The sequence below is a fragment of the Pollachius pollachius genome, assembly GCF_949987615.1.
Source record: "Pollachius pollachius genome assembly, chromosome: 15".
Lineage (NCBI taxonomy): Eukaryota > Metazoa > Chordata > Actinopteri > Gadiformes > Gadidae > Pollachius > Pollachius pollachius.
In genome coordinates, this window is record NC_136948.1 from 11,965,244 (window position 1) to 11,978,825 (window position 13,582).

General features: G+C 47.7%; 2 protein-coding genes across 2 annotated transcripts in view; one reads left to right on the forward strand and one right to left on the reverse strand.

The window, feature by feature from the left end:
• The first annotated feature begins 1,037 nt into the window (after positions 1-1,037).
• Positions 1,038-3,415, forward strand: tmem179ab (transmembrane protein 179a-B). Its single transcript, XM_079753025.1, has 4 exons — positions 1,038-1,354; positions 1,988-2,125; positions 2,207-2,285; positions 2,574-3,415. Exons 1-4 carry the CDS (start codon positions 1,053-1,055, stop codon positions 2,754-2,756), a joined length of 702 nt encoding a protein of 233 aa, XP_079609151.1. The 5' UTR covers positions 1,038-1,052; the 3' UTR covers positions 2,757-3,415.
• A 386-nt stretch (positions 3,416-3,801) lies between these two features.
• cUnh14orf180 (chromosome Un C14orf180 homolog) overlaps positions 3,802-13,582 on the reverse strand; it is a 17,309-nt gene continuing 7,528 nt past the window's right edge. The window contains exons 4-9 of the mRNA XM_079752955.1: positions 11,876-11,996; positions 9,251-9,281; positions 8,833-8,941; positions 7,000-7,160; positions 6,733-6,865; positions 3,802-5,628 (exon numbers count right to left, since the gene is read on the reverse strand). Coding sequence (XP_079609081.1) covers positions 5,423-5,628; positions 6,733-6,865; positions 7,000-7,160; positions 8,833-8,941; positions 9,251-9,281; positions 11,876-11,996 — 761 coding nt within the window. The 3' untranslated portion in view covers positions 3,802-5,422. The remainder of the gene's footprint in view (positions 5,629-6,732; positions 6,866-6,999; positions 7,161-8,832; positions 8,942-9,250; positions 9,282-11,875; positions 11,997-13,582) is intronic.

Here is a 13,582-nt window from a genome sequence, read left to right on the forward strand (position 1 = left end):
GGGCTACCGCCATGCGTATGATGGATACAAAGAGCTGCCTAATGTCTGGGAAACGCTTGTGTAAATACTGGTTTTGGTGCACCGTGAGAGACTTCAGAGAAAACCCCCCCCGGTGGAGATTATGATTGGTCCATGTAAAAAGCACCGCCATGTTTGACCCTCATTTGACCTTTGGAAGAAGGATGTCATTGCTTTCACTCTAGACATGGTCACACACCTACCTGGGCCCTGTGTGTGTGTGTGTCTTTTATGTTTGATTCTACTTTAGTGTCTCTATACATGGCTGAGGTCATAGCGACAGGCACTGTGAATGAGGTGCGGTGTGTGTGTGTTGGGCTACGGGGGCTAGGGGACAGTGCAGGGATGGGCCCCTATAGCTGTATCCTTACTGTACCCCAGATGGGCTCAGCCCAGCGTGCAGTAGACAGATCAGACGGCTACCTGCCCTTCCTTAAGGGCTGTCACCATCCATCAGCAAACCATTACTCTAGTGTGTAGCGCGCATGAGACCCTGCCTCTATCTGAGAGAGAGGGAGAGAGAGAGAGGGAGAGAGGGAGAGAGAGAGAGAGAGAGAGAGAGAGAGAGAGAGAGAGAGAGAGGCAGCAGGGAGAGGCAAGAGTGAGAGAGAGAGAGGGGGAGGCCAGAGCAAGGGAGAGGGAGGGGAGAGAGTGAGGGAGATGGGGGGGATAGGGGGAGAGGGAGGCAAAACCGGGGGAGAGGGGGAGAGGAAGTTGGAGAAAGAGAAAGGTAGAGCTAATGCCTGAATACATGTGACAAAGATAATGATACCGAAATATGATATAAGAAAAATACCCAAAACATAATGCTCAAACAATTTTCTTTAATTCAAATTGAGCAATGTGTTTTTATATATCATTACAAAGGTGGACGGACAAAATAGCTTCTATATTGAAGATGATTGGGAAAAGACTTACGGCCTAATTAGTTAGGCCGCGTCGGATGCTGCCACTGGATGCTGCGCCCACGCGCCATCGATGCAGGATCCACTGCGCATGTGCGGTCGGTCGGGACGCAAGGCAGAAGAAGAAAAATGGCTCTTGATAATTTAATTTTCGCGCAATGTATTCTTTATTTTTTATCTTTTGTGTTTGGTTTCATTGCCGTAGTGCCCTTGTCGGAAAACACAGAAGATTTCCGGGGGAAGTGCTTGCTCTTCACCCGGGGCATTTGGCAGAACGAGAACATCACTGTGTCGAAGCAGCGGTTCATCGTTGAGGAGTGGGGACCCGAGTCGTCCTGCAGCTTTATCACTTTTGTCGGAATAGCATCTCTTATCCTGTCCGCAGTGCAGGCATGGAGACTGCTGTTCTTCCTATGCAAAGGACACGACGAGTGAGTGATGGTGCACCTGTGGGCTGGTTCACGATGAATTGCACGGAGCGGAACGTCATGACCGCTATATAGGATAGCCTCTATAGCTCTTGCTAATTTAAGCTACAACGTGAACTCAATAGAACGGTATATTATTAACATGTCCCACGCCCTGGTGCGACGTATTCTAAAGTATAAAGATGTATGATGAGGATCTGGACTAAACACCCATTTGCCACATCGGCATTGTTCATCTTCCCAAAGATACACATGCATGATATATAGAAACACCGGCAATACTGTAACTGTGCGCCATCATTAATACGCACACGCATCAAATTCCCTCCTTCCCTGTGAGAATCACAGAAATCCCTACACACATGGCATAACATTGCTAAAGGTTTTGATTGTCTTCTTCCTAAAATGAATTGTTTTAGTTGGAAATTAATTCATTAAAATTATGGGTTTAACTTGTTTATAGTCCTACATGTTTCAATTGAAAATCATCCAAAATAAATTCTATTTATATATATATATATATATATCATCTATGTGCTAACCCAACAGATGTATCACGTGAACATTATATTTGATAGGCCTAGGTTACAATTCCATTTTGCCTCTGCTCTCCACACGTTCTGCATCTTTCTTCAGCACCATCTTCAACGCCTTCCTCAACCTGCTCATCAGCTCCCTGGCCGTCTTCACCGTCTTCCTGTCCAGCACTATCGTCACCGTGGGCTTCAACCTGTGGTGTGATTCTGTCACAGAGGGAGACAGCATGCCCAGCAGGTAACTCCTCTTCCTCAGAGCTCCTCTTCGTCAGTCCTTCCTGTATGTCCCTAAACTGTTTCCATGTATTGTGGGTTTCAGCTGTGAAGAACTGCAAGACACCGACCTGGAGCTCGGCCTGAACAATTCAGCTTTCTACGACCAGTTTGCGATAGCTCAGGTGAGTTTGTGTGCACTTCCTTGCTATGGTTTCATACTGAAGGAGGATTCAACAGGAAGCCCTTCTGCAGGTGCCCAGTGATGCACTTCGTTGCTATGGTTTCATACTGAAGGGGGCTTCAACAGGAAGCCCTTCTGCAGGTGCCCAGTGATGCACTTCGTTGCTATGGTTTCATGCTGAAGGGGATTCACCAGGAAGCCCTTCTGCATGTGCAAAGTGCACCACGTTGCTATGGTTTCATACTGAAGGAGGAAGCCCTTCTGCCTCTCTCTCTCCCCCTCTGTGCAGTTTGGTCTGTGGGCGGCGTGGCTCACCTGGCTGGGGATCGCGGTGCTAGCCTTCCTCAAGGTGTACCACAACTACCGGCAGGAGGACCTGCTCGACAGCCTGATCCACGAGAAGGACCTGCTGCTGGGGCGCTCCGCTCTGCGCTGCCGCTCCGACGCACACCTGAAGACCGGCCTGATCTGAGGGCCGGAGGAGGAGACACAGGCACCAGACGGACGCACACACACACAGATGCACACACACACACGCACACAGATGCACACATGCACACACACACACACACACACACACACACACACACACACACACACACACACACACACACACCCACACACACACATACTGTAGCAAACACGGACACACAAACCTGCACACACACATACCGACGCACTCACTGACGCACACACACGAGCAGCCATGTATAGAGTGACATTCATGCACGCACATACAGACTCATGCACGCACATGCATGCATGGCCAAACATACACACTTGCTGTCACCCTATGCATACAAATGCACACATGCACACACACACACACGCACAAACACACACACACAGTCCTCGTTTTCTACTGTGAGCAAGACAGATGCCAAAATAGACAATCGAAGATCAGTATTTCAGTCGACGGTGGATTGAATCATCAGGAGGTTTTAGCTTTGCAGAGGCTATGTAGTACTTAATACTAATCAACAAGCAGCGATGTGCAGTGTCTGTTTCTATACCCGTCATACTGATGACTCAAACAGACTTACTGCTTATTACGCACACCATCCTGTCTAGCTGTAGCTTTTGCATGGATTGTTATGCATGAACCAAATAGGTTTTATATGTGCCACTATCCTGTACCTAAAAGGGTTTCTGTGCTTTCCCTGTGGAGTCACACTATAACTTGGCAGAGGAAGAACCCTTGCATGCTGTAGAATAAAGCTGTTTGCTTTTGCAGTTCATACACAACTGTACATCAAGAAGTGTAACTCTCCAATGTATTTTGTCCAACGTTGCCATTGATAGAATGCTTCGTTAGACGACTCATTCCAGAGTACTCTTCTGTCCTTTGTGAGGACAGGAAAGTACCTAACCCTGGTTTATCATACTCACAAGAATATATTATTTATTTCTTAACATGCTGCCATGAGGACATTGTACTTATGTATACCTAGAAGAATTTCTACTGAGAACCCCACAAACGCACACACATACACAGACACACACACAAGATCCATGGGTCGGGGGTAAGACCAAGTCTTCCGTTCAGTGGACTTTGGTATGTAATGACAGTTTTATTCAAAACAATCAAAAACAAATCATAAAAAAGTTAAGAACTAAGTAAACCTCCTAAAAAAGGCACTCCTTACAAAGTGACCATATACGTTTGGACTGCCATAACACAGCTACTTAACCAAAAGGTGTGCTCAGGAGCTAGTTGGGTGCGTTTTATTGCTAATAGCGATTGTGTTTGCCAGTACTACCGGAACGGAGCCTTTCTCCTGTTGACCTAGGCTCTTAAGCCTTCTGTTGCTTCAACTGCTAGACTTTCAGAGTACAATGCTTCCCTTTGTTTTCCCTGAAACCTGTTGGATAAAACAAAGTTTTACTGAAAACTGTGAAATGTGTTATTCCTCAAAGTGAAGGTTGAATGTCATATGTCTGCCATTCCTTTCTCTTGTCGGCCGACTTGATACGGTGTGAGTGTGCGATTATGGATGATCACACTGAAATAACTTGTTCTTCTGTCCTTTTCCTGCATTTTGGCCCCAAAATTGAAAACCTTTCTCTAATGGTACATATCCTATAATTCATCAGGTAGCATGTACTATTCAAAATACTCCATGCCACTTACCCTACATTATCCAAAACATGATCACATCTTTGACATCAAGATTAAAACCTGAATATAATTTTTTGGGGGAAAATATAAATATTAACTAAGAAGAAAACAAAAACGTCAGTGATTATGTTTAGCTGGACATTGGTTGTAGATGTTGACAGAGTTTAGACGAATAAATAACATTGAGGGAAGGTCATTGGTGGCTTATAAGCAGATCAAAACACCATCTCAGCAGAGAATATTCGTTGGACCGTAATCAACAACACAGAATACATTCAATTGTGAGGCAACGTTTTTCTCCTCAGTCCAATTTGGCAATCTTTATACAGGCTTGGTTAGAAAGCAGTGTCAATAACCTTTCTTGGTCTTTAATTACTTTAAAGTCATTCAGACTCACTCCGTGATGCTTCACACTTTGTGTGTGTGTTTTCTTTAATCGATGCCAATCAATTTTATTTTTTTTGTGCTCTAATCAGCCTTATTTGCAAGGGTTTTTCTGTCTGTTTGAAGCCAACTCAGCCCATGAGGCAACAGTCAGTGAAGTATTGTTACATTGCTGTATATTGTGTTAGTCCTTTATGATAGGCCATATATTATATACACATTTTCTTCTGCATCACATCGGGTGTATATATGATAGTCCAATGCCCAAATAAATATTTGCATTCCATCAAAACATTTGCCCGCATACGAGTATTGTGCAAGAAAAGGAAACTCAAAATATTTGCGAGTTGGTGAGCATTACATGAGCTTCAACATTGCAGATGTGCAAAACGTCACAATTTAAAAAGTGTGGCATACCCACTACATAGTTAAATATTCATACAGGCATGGAATCCACATGTTACCTTTCTGCCTACACTCCCCCTGTGAGCAGTTACCCTCCTCACCGTTCATAGTGTGTATCGTACAACAGTCTTCGCCCGACAGCTACAGTGTTTGGAGTGGTGTGTGGACTCTCACTGACTTCTAAAAACGTTTCCACCGTGATCCCTGTCGCCCCCTGTGTTCGGTCCCAGTCATTGCACGGTCAGCCACATCCAGCAGCCCCAGACCAGTTGCTTCATGTGCAGGAGGTAGACCGCCAGCCGGGCCTCCAGCTCCTCACACATGCGCTGTGGGCGTCGCCGGTCCGTGCAGTACATGGCCACGCCCAGCAGTGACATCAGCAGGAACAGGCAGGTGAAGAGAGCCAGGTGGGGGCGGGCCGGAGTCGTCTCATAGGCTAGACCCCGAGACCACCAGAAGCATTTAGTTAATTAACGCCATCTGTTTTGATTTGTAAATCAGAAATAAGGGTCTTTTGAATCGGAGGTTGGACACAGCTAGTTTTTGACCTAGCAAGCCCTGTGTGAGACACGTTGTGGTGTGTAGCAACACGGTATCCAGGCAGTGCATAAACAGTTTAAATATGTGTTACATTATGTTATGTATCGTGGCAATACAAACAAGAGAAGTGGACACAAAGGTGGCATGACATGAAACATTGCAGTCGTAAAATCGTGACATAGGATTTGATGCTTTGTTTCATTATTACACACATTCTGTGACAGCATTGTAAATCAGGCAGATGGTTCAACTCTTCATGCATTTCGTTTTGGACTTACCACCTAAACAGTCATAGAATAGCACGTCTGTAAAAACGGACAAAAGAAGAATCTATTCTGGTAAGGTCCAAAGCTGCCTTGTTTGCATTTGAATTTGAATTAACCATTTCATGAAATTCATATGAGCATATTTGTAAAAACGAAACACATTTTTAAACATTTGGATCTACCATGGTCGTGTGGATCAGCCTACCAAATCAGAAAATAGCTTCAAACCTCTCCTGAATTTGCACACTCCTCTGTGTGCGATGTATCACACTCTCTCCAAGCCCACTATCAGTTGTTTAACAAAGAGCCAAGATGCACGCTGCTCCTTGGGCCGGTATGCAAACAACAGAAGCTATTGTCCAGTGTTGTTGCAGTAATAAAGCCTTGAGCAGGTGTCAGGTACAAACATAACACACCATTCCTGTCTTCCATGGCCCTTAGCGATGAGGGCTTACTGAGCTCCAAAATAACATGATTTTACATTTACATTTACATTTAGGGCATTTAGCAGACGCTTTTATCCAAAGCGACGTACAATAAGTGCATTTGTTACAATAAGTACATTTGTCATAAGAAGTGAAACAATATATCGCTGTCGGTACAGTAAAGATGTTTATAGAACCAAGTGCAAGTATAACAATCGCTAGGCTAACCCATTCCCCGTGTAAAGCAATGATAGCAGCTACTGTATATGCTACACAATTAAGTACCTTGATTTTAAAGGTAATCCTTACCGTGTACAGTAGTCTCCGGCTCCCTGAAGCGAACTCTCCGCTCCCCCTTCCGTCGGTGGTTTGGCTCAGAGTCGGAGCTGGTGCAGTTAGTCTTCTTCAATATGGAGGTGGGCACTCTCACTGCACTCAGAACCTGGATATCAGATCAGAGCAGATCAGACCAGGATCAGTTCAGATTCGCCATGCAGGATGGACTTGGATCCTGAAACAGAAGACCAGGATAAGGTTCCCCGATAGCCTTCTCTGGTCACGGAGGAGGATCCGTACCTTGTCTTCATGGTCCTCCTTGTGGTGGACGTGGTCTTTTCTGTGGCGGATCTCGGAGCGCTTCTCCCGATGTGAATAGGGAATGCTGCTGACCGCATCCCTGAAGGTCTCGGCCGTGGCGAAGCGCTTGGAGAGCGCCGAGACGCACTGGCCCAGGGAGTCTAGGAGCAGAGACCACATGCTGGTGACATCACAGAGGAAGGTGTTCTACAACAACACCGCTGCGACTGGAGCCTCCCAGGCCCGCACCTGCAGACGTATGGCAGCTCAGAGGTAAACATGCAAAGGAGGGCAAACAAGCGTGCCGTTGCCAGGGTTAACTCCTTCCTGTTCGCATTACGGGACACTGCGTGATGTATGGGGCCCGCCCCAGACTGGTGACGGATATGAAGAGTGGCCCTCTTATCTCGTCGTGCTGTTCAGCCTTCTGCTGTTCATTCTTATGTGGACAATGCAATTGAATGCGAGTTTAACGTTCGGTTTTCAAGTTGTTGTGTTTGTTTCGCGTGTGCTGCCTGACAGATTGGTGCTGGTGATGCTAATAATAATATTTATTGACATGCTTATTTGTACTATTATTTTCATTATTTTCCAAGCAGGATGTTATCGAAATGCCAGTGATCTATCTTTATGTGTGATTGTCCCTTACATGAAACCCCACGGTGGTATGGCGCTACCATCTATTGTCCTGCAAACACAGCCTTCTTCACAAGTCCTGCAGCCGCCCCCCCCCCCCCCCCCTACCCCATCTGTTAGTTGGCCAGCTTGATTTACAACGCAAGAAAACCGAATAGACGACATTTAGAAAAAACATCAACATATTGAAACATGTACATTGCAGAGGCCTATCATTGGCCTCGTGTTCCCAGTGTATTCATGTTGTGCGTGTCTCAGTGACGAGCCAGACAATGCCCTAGTAGTGGAATCAGCTGGCCGGCTAAGTTGTTATTTTGGTATGCTACAGGATCCCTTGAGCTACATAACAAACGGAGGAAATGAGCATATTAAGGAGTATTCATTTCCCTGTAGATGCCCTTTACTGCTCTGATGTCGGACTCACCAAGGCAAGCACTTTTCATTAGTGTTCAAAGCGGACCAGCCTTTATAGAAACAGTCTAAAAACAACCCTGCCATTGTTTCCCTATCGTCACGCAAACCAAGCAATAACAACTACACCGTGGCCCGAAACTGTCAACGTGATGACGGCGCTTTTCCTTTTACTTCTTAAGTCTATTTAGAAGAGCACTTTAATATGTATTCTTGTCCTACATCAATTAATAACACTTTATTTTTTCAACGTTGACATCCGTGTAAAGACTTGCCGTGTCAAAGCAACAACGTGACTTTCTTCTTCAATTCAAAGTCTCTCTTTACATAATAGCATCTCCCTGTTTAAACGTTCTCCTTAACTGAACAATGTACCATTGTCCTGAGCTGACATTAGTGTCAGGCTAGAGACAGTGTTTTAGTGCTGCTCCATGCTAAGCTGTCCTGCTCACTGTGTGCAAGTTCATCAGGACTGACATTGTTGTGCCGCGTTTTGACAAACGTCCGGAGACAGTTTCATGTGGCAGTGAGGCCTGCGTTCCCTCTCCAGAGATAGGACAGAGTTTCCAACCTTATATCAACCCCATGTAGAAACACACTAATGCACGCACACGCACACATACGCACACACGCACGCACGCGCCTGCACACAGACACACACAGATCGTTTATATTTAGATAGTCCTAATCATACAGCAACTGTTTGATCACACACGCTTTTGATAAAAAATGAATGGGAGGTGTTACATTTTCCACGCGGTTGGTTTGTGTCTGAGCGCGGTTCACCTGAGTACTCGGTCTTGCCGATCTCAGCGTAGACGGTGGCCAGCAGCTCCAGGCTCCGGGCCGTGATGGGGTGGTCGTGGCCGAAGGTCTTCTGGTGGATCTTGGTGGCCTGAGAGGATCAAACAGTCCCAGTCTGAGCACATGACGATCACCATGTGAACCATCACCTAACCCGTCATGTGACCCATCATGTGACTCCTCATGATACCCATCATCTAGCCCCTCATGTAACCCCTCATGTGACCCATCATCTAACCCCTCATTTGACCCATCATGTGACCCATAATCTAACACATCATGAGACCCATCATGTGACCCATAATCTAACACATCATGTGACCCATCGTGTGCCATTGTCATATAATCTTCCACTGTTGCTAAAGTGCTAAAATAGGAAATGGAAACACATGGAACATACCTTCCCGCTATATTCCAGTGCAAGATGGGGTCTGAAAAGCAGGAAGGAAGACAAAAATTAATTAAAGTTAGAGAGAAGAAAGAAGTCAATGAGCTAAATGAGCCGACACTCGATTATCTCTTCCATCTCTTATCTGTGCGTCTGACGTACTAGTGACGCGCGATCACCGACACGCACAAACACAAACACGTCTTTTTGTTAACGGAAGATTCCGGACTCCGGAAGGCATGTGTGTGAGTGTGTGTGTGTGTGTGTGTGTGTGTGTGTGTGTGTGTGTGTGTGTGTGGGGGGGGGGGGTAACCTTAATCAAGCTCAGTGGAGCGTGGCTGCGTTGCCGGTGAGCGTATCCGTGTCAGTGCTTCGAGCACAAGGGACACGAGGGGAGAAATCCAAACAGGGCCGCGCCGTGATTGGAGACGCGGGGATTCGCAGTGGAAACCTTCCGTCTCTGCCAGTACGCGCGCTACCCGGGCCGGCTGCCTCGGATGGGGCTGAGTTACAGCAGGCACGGCCTGCACAGGTCTGTTTACCGGGGCCGTGCCCTTGTCCGTACTTTCCCCCCTCCGTCTGCGCTATTCTAGGTGAACCCGTCTTTTGTGGGAAACATAGGGTCCGGGGAGGGGGTTGACCAGCTGCTGTCAGACCCTTACCCTCCAACCCAACCCAACCCAACGCCCCCCCCCCCCACCACCCTGCCGTGAACATTCATCGCCCTCACGCGTGCATGCGGAGCAACCTATGTTTAGTGTGACAGATGTCGGTGTCCACGCTCCGAGCCACACTGGGCTTTAATTAGTAATGGCCAGGTGTCGCCTTGCACTTATTTAGAAGGTTCTCAGAGGACACCTGATCGGGCCGAGGCAGAGAAGCCCTTCAGCGCCTCTAAGGACTTCCGAAAGTACAACAGACGGGACAAACACCCAGGCAGAACACCATCCTGCCTGGAACCAACCCAGCCATAACTGAAGACCAATACTTGTTTTCCCCCCTTTTTCATGGCGGATTTATTTTAAGACAAGGTCCCCCGTGGGAAAGTATTTTATTGTGAAACGGGTGCAAAGGGGTCAGAGTCAAATCCCTGCATGTGCTTATTTTGTTCCAAAACATAAGCCCGATAAGGCGAGAGCGGGACAGAACCCCCATTGCTCCACGCTACCGTCCCCAGAGCAGTCATATCCAGAACCCTTCACCTTAAAAAGGCCCCGGCACCTCCGTCACCCCTTCAGGGTTAAATGGTTTAATCCCAACAATGACAGCAGGAGCACAGAAAAAGTGTCTCTGTTTTGGCCTAACAAAGTACCCCTGCAACAGGAGCCCCCGGATCCAGTGAACGCTTTCTTCTGGCAGCCCGCAGCCGTGCGTACGGTACGGTGTCTCCTTCGGCCACAGGCCCACGGAAACTCAACGCAGCTCTTATTGAAGTTGTGTTTTACAAAGGGTGGGAATGCTTCACTTTGGACAGGTGTTTACGCCGGTGTACAAGTTTGACTGTTAGAGTGGCTAGTAGCTACTGGCAGTTTCAGAGCAAAAGCATTGGTGAATGTGAAGATAAGGGTCGAACTGATAGTAAGGGTTTCTTAAGTTAGTTTCTTACTTCAGTCCAGTTCTCAGAAAAAAATTATATTCTAAGTGCAAATAACCACACATCTGTTTTCTGTATTCTTAGTAAAAGGCTCACCAATCCCAACCATCTTAACCAACAGGTTTTCAGATGAATGCATGCGTGTTCGTATCAAAACAAGGTCACCATATTGAATTTCTACATTTCCTGCATTCTTTGTAACAGGAACCTCTGTATTTATTTACTTAGTTTCTTTAAGTCATGTTAAGAGCTAACTTTTTCTTATTACCGATTCTAATGAAGAGAACATCATCCAACACTACTTCCGGCGAGTTATGTTTATTATAGCATATATTACAGTATATTTTATAGCATTTATCATTGCATATATAATAGCATTTATTATAGCGTTCAATTAGCATATCAAATTTATCAAACAAACAAACGCTCCACAAACATATGTTAATTTAACGCATGTTTTTACTAATCCGGAAATCCAACAAGCAGAGACACATCATAGCTAAATCTAGTAAATACATTTTATTTAATTATTTGTAAGTATAGTATATTATTTGTATTTGTAAGTATAAACAACAAATATATACAACTGGAACCAAGCCAAATAGAGCCATATACACTTATAAATCGTCAGGTAAATATCCTGTTTTATCTTTATTTCTGTGTGTTCTAAAGCAAACAGCAGGTCCCACCTGTCCCAGGTAAGCAAGGGGGCCAGCAGCACCATGAGGCAGTCCCGTGATATGGACACACAGACATAAAGGCTACAGAGAGAGTCCTACCTCTTGCTCATGATGAAGTCCCGTGATATGGACACACAGACATAAAGGCTACAGAGAGTGTCCTACCTCTGGCTCATGATGAAGTCCCGTGATATGGACACACAGACATAAAGGCTACAGAGAGAGTCCTACCTCTGGCTCATGATGAAGTCCCGTGATATGGACACACAGACATAAAGGCTACAGAGAGAGTCCTACCTCTGGCTCATGATGAAGTCCCGTGATATGGACACACAGACATAAAGGCTACAGAGAGAGTCCTACCTCTTGCTCATGATGCAGAGCTGCGCCAGCCGCTCCAGGTGCTGGGCCTGGGACGCCTGGTCCAGGACCTCCTCAGCGCTGGTCCACCCGGCCGAGCCCAGCGTGGCCTCCTCCTGGGGCCCTGTCACGCACACACAGGGCATGGGGTCCCGGTCACACAGACCTCTCTCTCCTCACTCTCTCTACTGCTCTCTCTGTCCTGGTTCTCTCCCGGCCGCAGCCTGACTGACTGTTCTCCCACGCCCACCCCCGCCCCCCCCCCACCCCCCTCCCCCGCCCCTCCACTTCACCTCCCTGGGTCTCCGTTTAAATCTACCGGGGAGAGAGGACTAGGAAGTCCTGGAGGGTTGGCGGCGTGCCTGTGGGCTAGAGTCCTGGAGGGAAGTTGAGCTGTGTGAGGGCTGAGCAGCAGAGTGGGGCAAACTGGAGACTGGAGACACAGGAGCACTGATAAGGACAGGAGAGGGAGGCAACAAACACACACACACACACACACACTCAGAGGAGAGGGAGGCAACACACACACACACACACTCAGAGGAGAGGGAGGCAACACACACACACACACACTCAGAGGAGAGGGAGGCAACAAACACACACACACACACACACACTCAGAGGAGAGGGAGGCAACACACACACACACACTCAGAGGAGAGGGAGGCAACACACACAACACACACACACACTCAGAGGAGAGGGAGGCAACACACACAATACACACACACACACACTAAGAGGAGAGGGAGGCAACACACACACACACACACACACTCAGAGGAGAGGGAGGCAACAAACACACACACACACACACTCAGAATAGAGGGAGGCAACAAACACACACACACGCACACAAATACTCACAGGAGGGAGTGGTAGCGCACACACACACATTCAGAGGAGAGAGAGGTAGCGCACACACAAACACACACACTCAGAGGAGAGAGAGGTAGCGCACACACACACACACACACACACTCACACTAAGAATAGAGGGAAGCAACACACACACTCAGAGGAGAGAGAGGTAGCGCACACACACACACATACACTAAGAATAGAGGGAAGCAACACACACACTCAGAGGAGTGTGCATCTGCAAAAGGCAAGCTATCACACACACATACACATGCACAAGCACACAATTGAAGACTTGTGATGACGATGACTACTAGTGTCTGATCCTAATGTGACAAGGTGAAACCAAGAGAGCGAGTGTCCAAACCTCATCCGCCCAAATGTGGCCAAATGAAAACAGTTCCCCCCCCACCGTGGCCAGGGAGCCAAAGCAAAGCGCGGCCCCACGGCGGCTCTGTCTGTGGCCCCTGGACTCTGGCGGCCCAGACTCCAATCCCACTGAGTGCTGAATCAGGGACGGGCTGCAGCCACCGCTCCGGATGAAATAATACCAAGTGCAGCCATTCGTCTCCCGCCGTCGCCTCCGTCCTCCAACTCCTCTCCCCCCTCTCCCCCCTCTCCCCCCCTCCCCCCTGCTCCCCCCTCTCCCCCCTCTCCCCCCTGCTCTCCCCTCTCCACCCTCTCCCCCCTCTCCCCCCTGCTCCCCCCTCTCCCCCCTCTCCCCTCTCCCCCTCTCCCCCCTCTCCCCCCTGCTCCACCTCTCCCCCCTGCTCCACCCTCTCCCCCCTGCTCCACCCTCTCCCCACTCTCCCCCCTGCTCCACCCTCTCCACCCTCTCCCCCTCTCCCC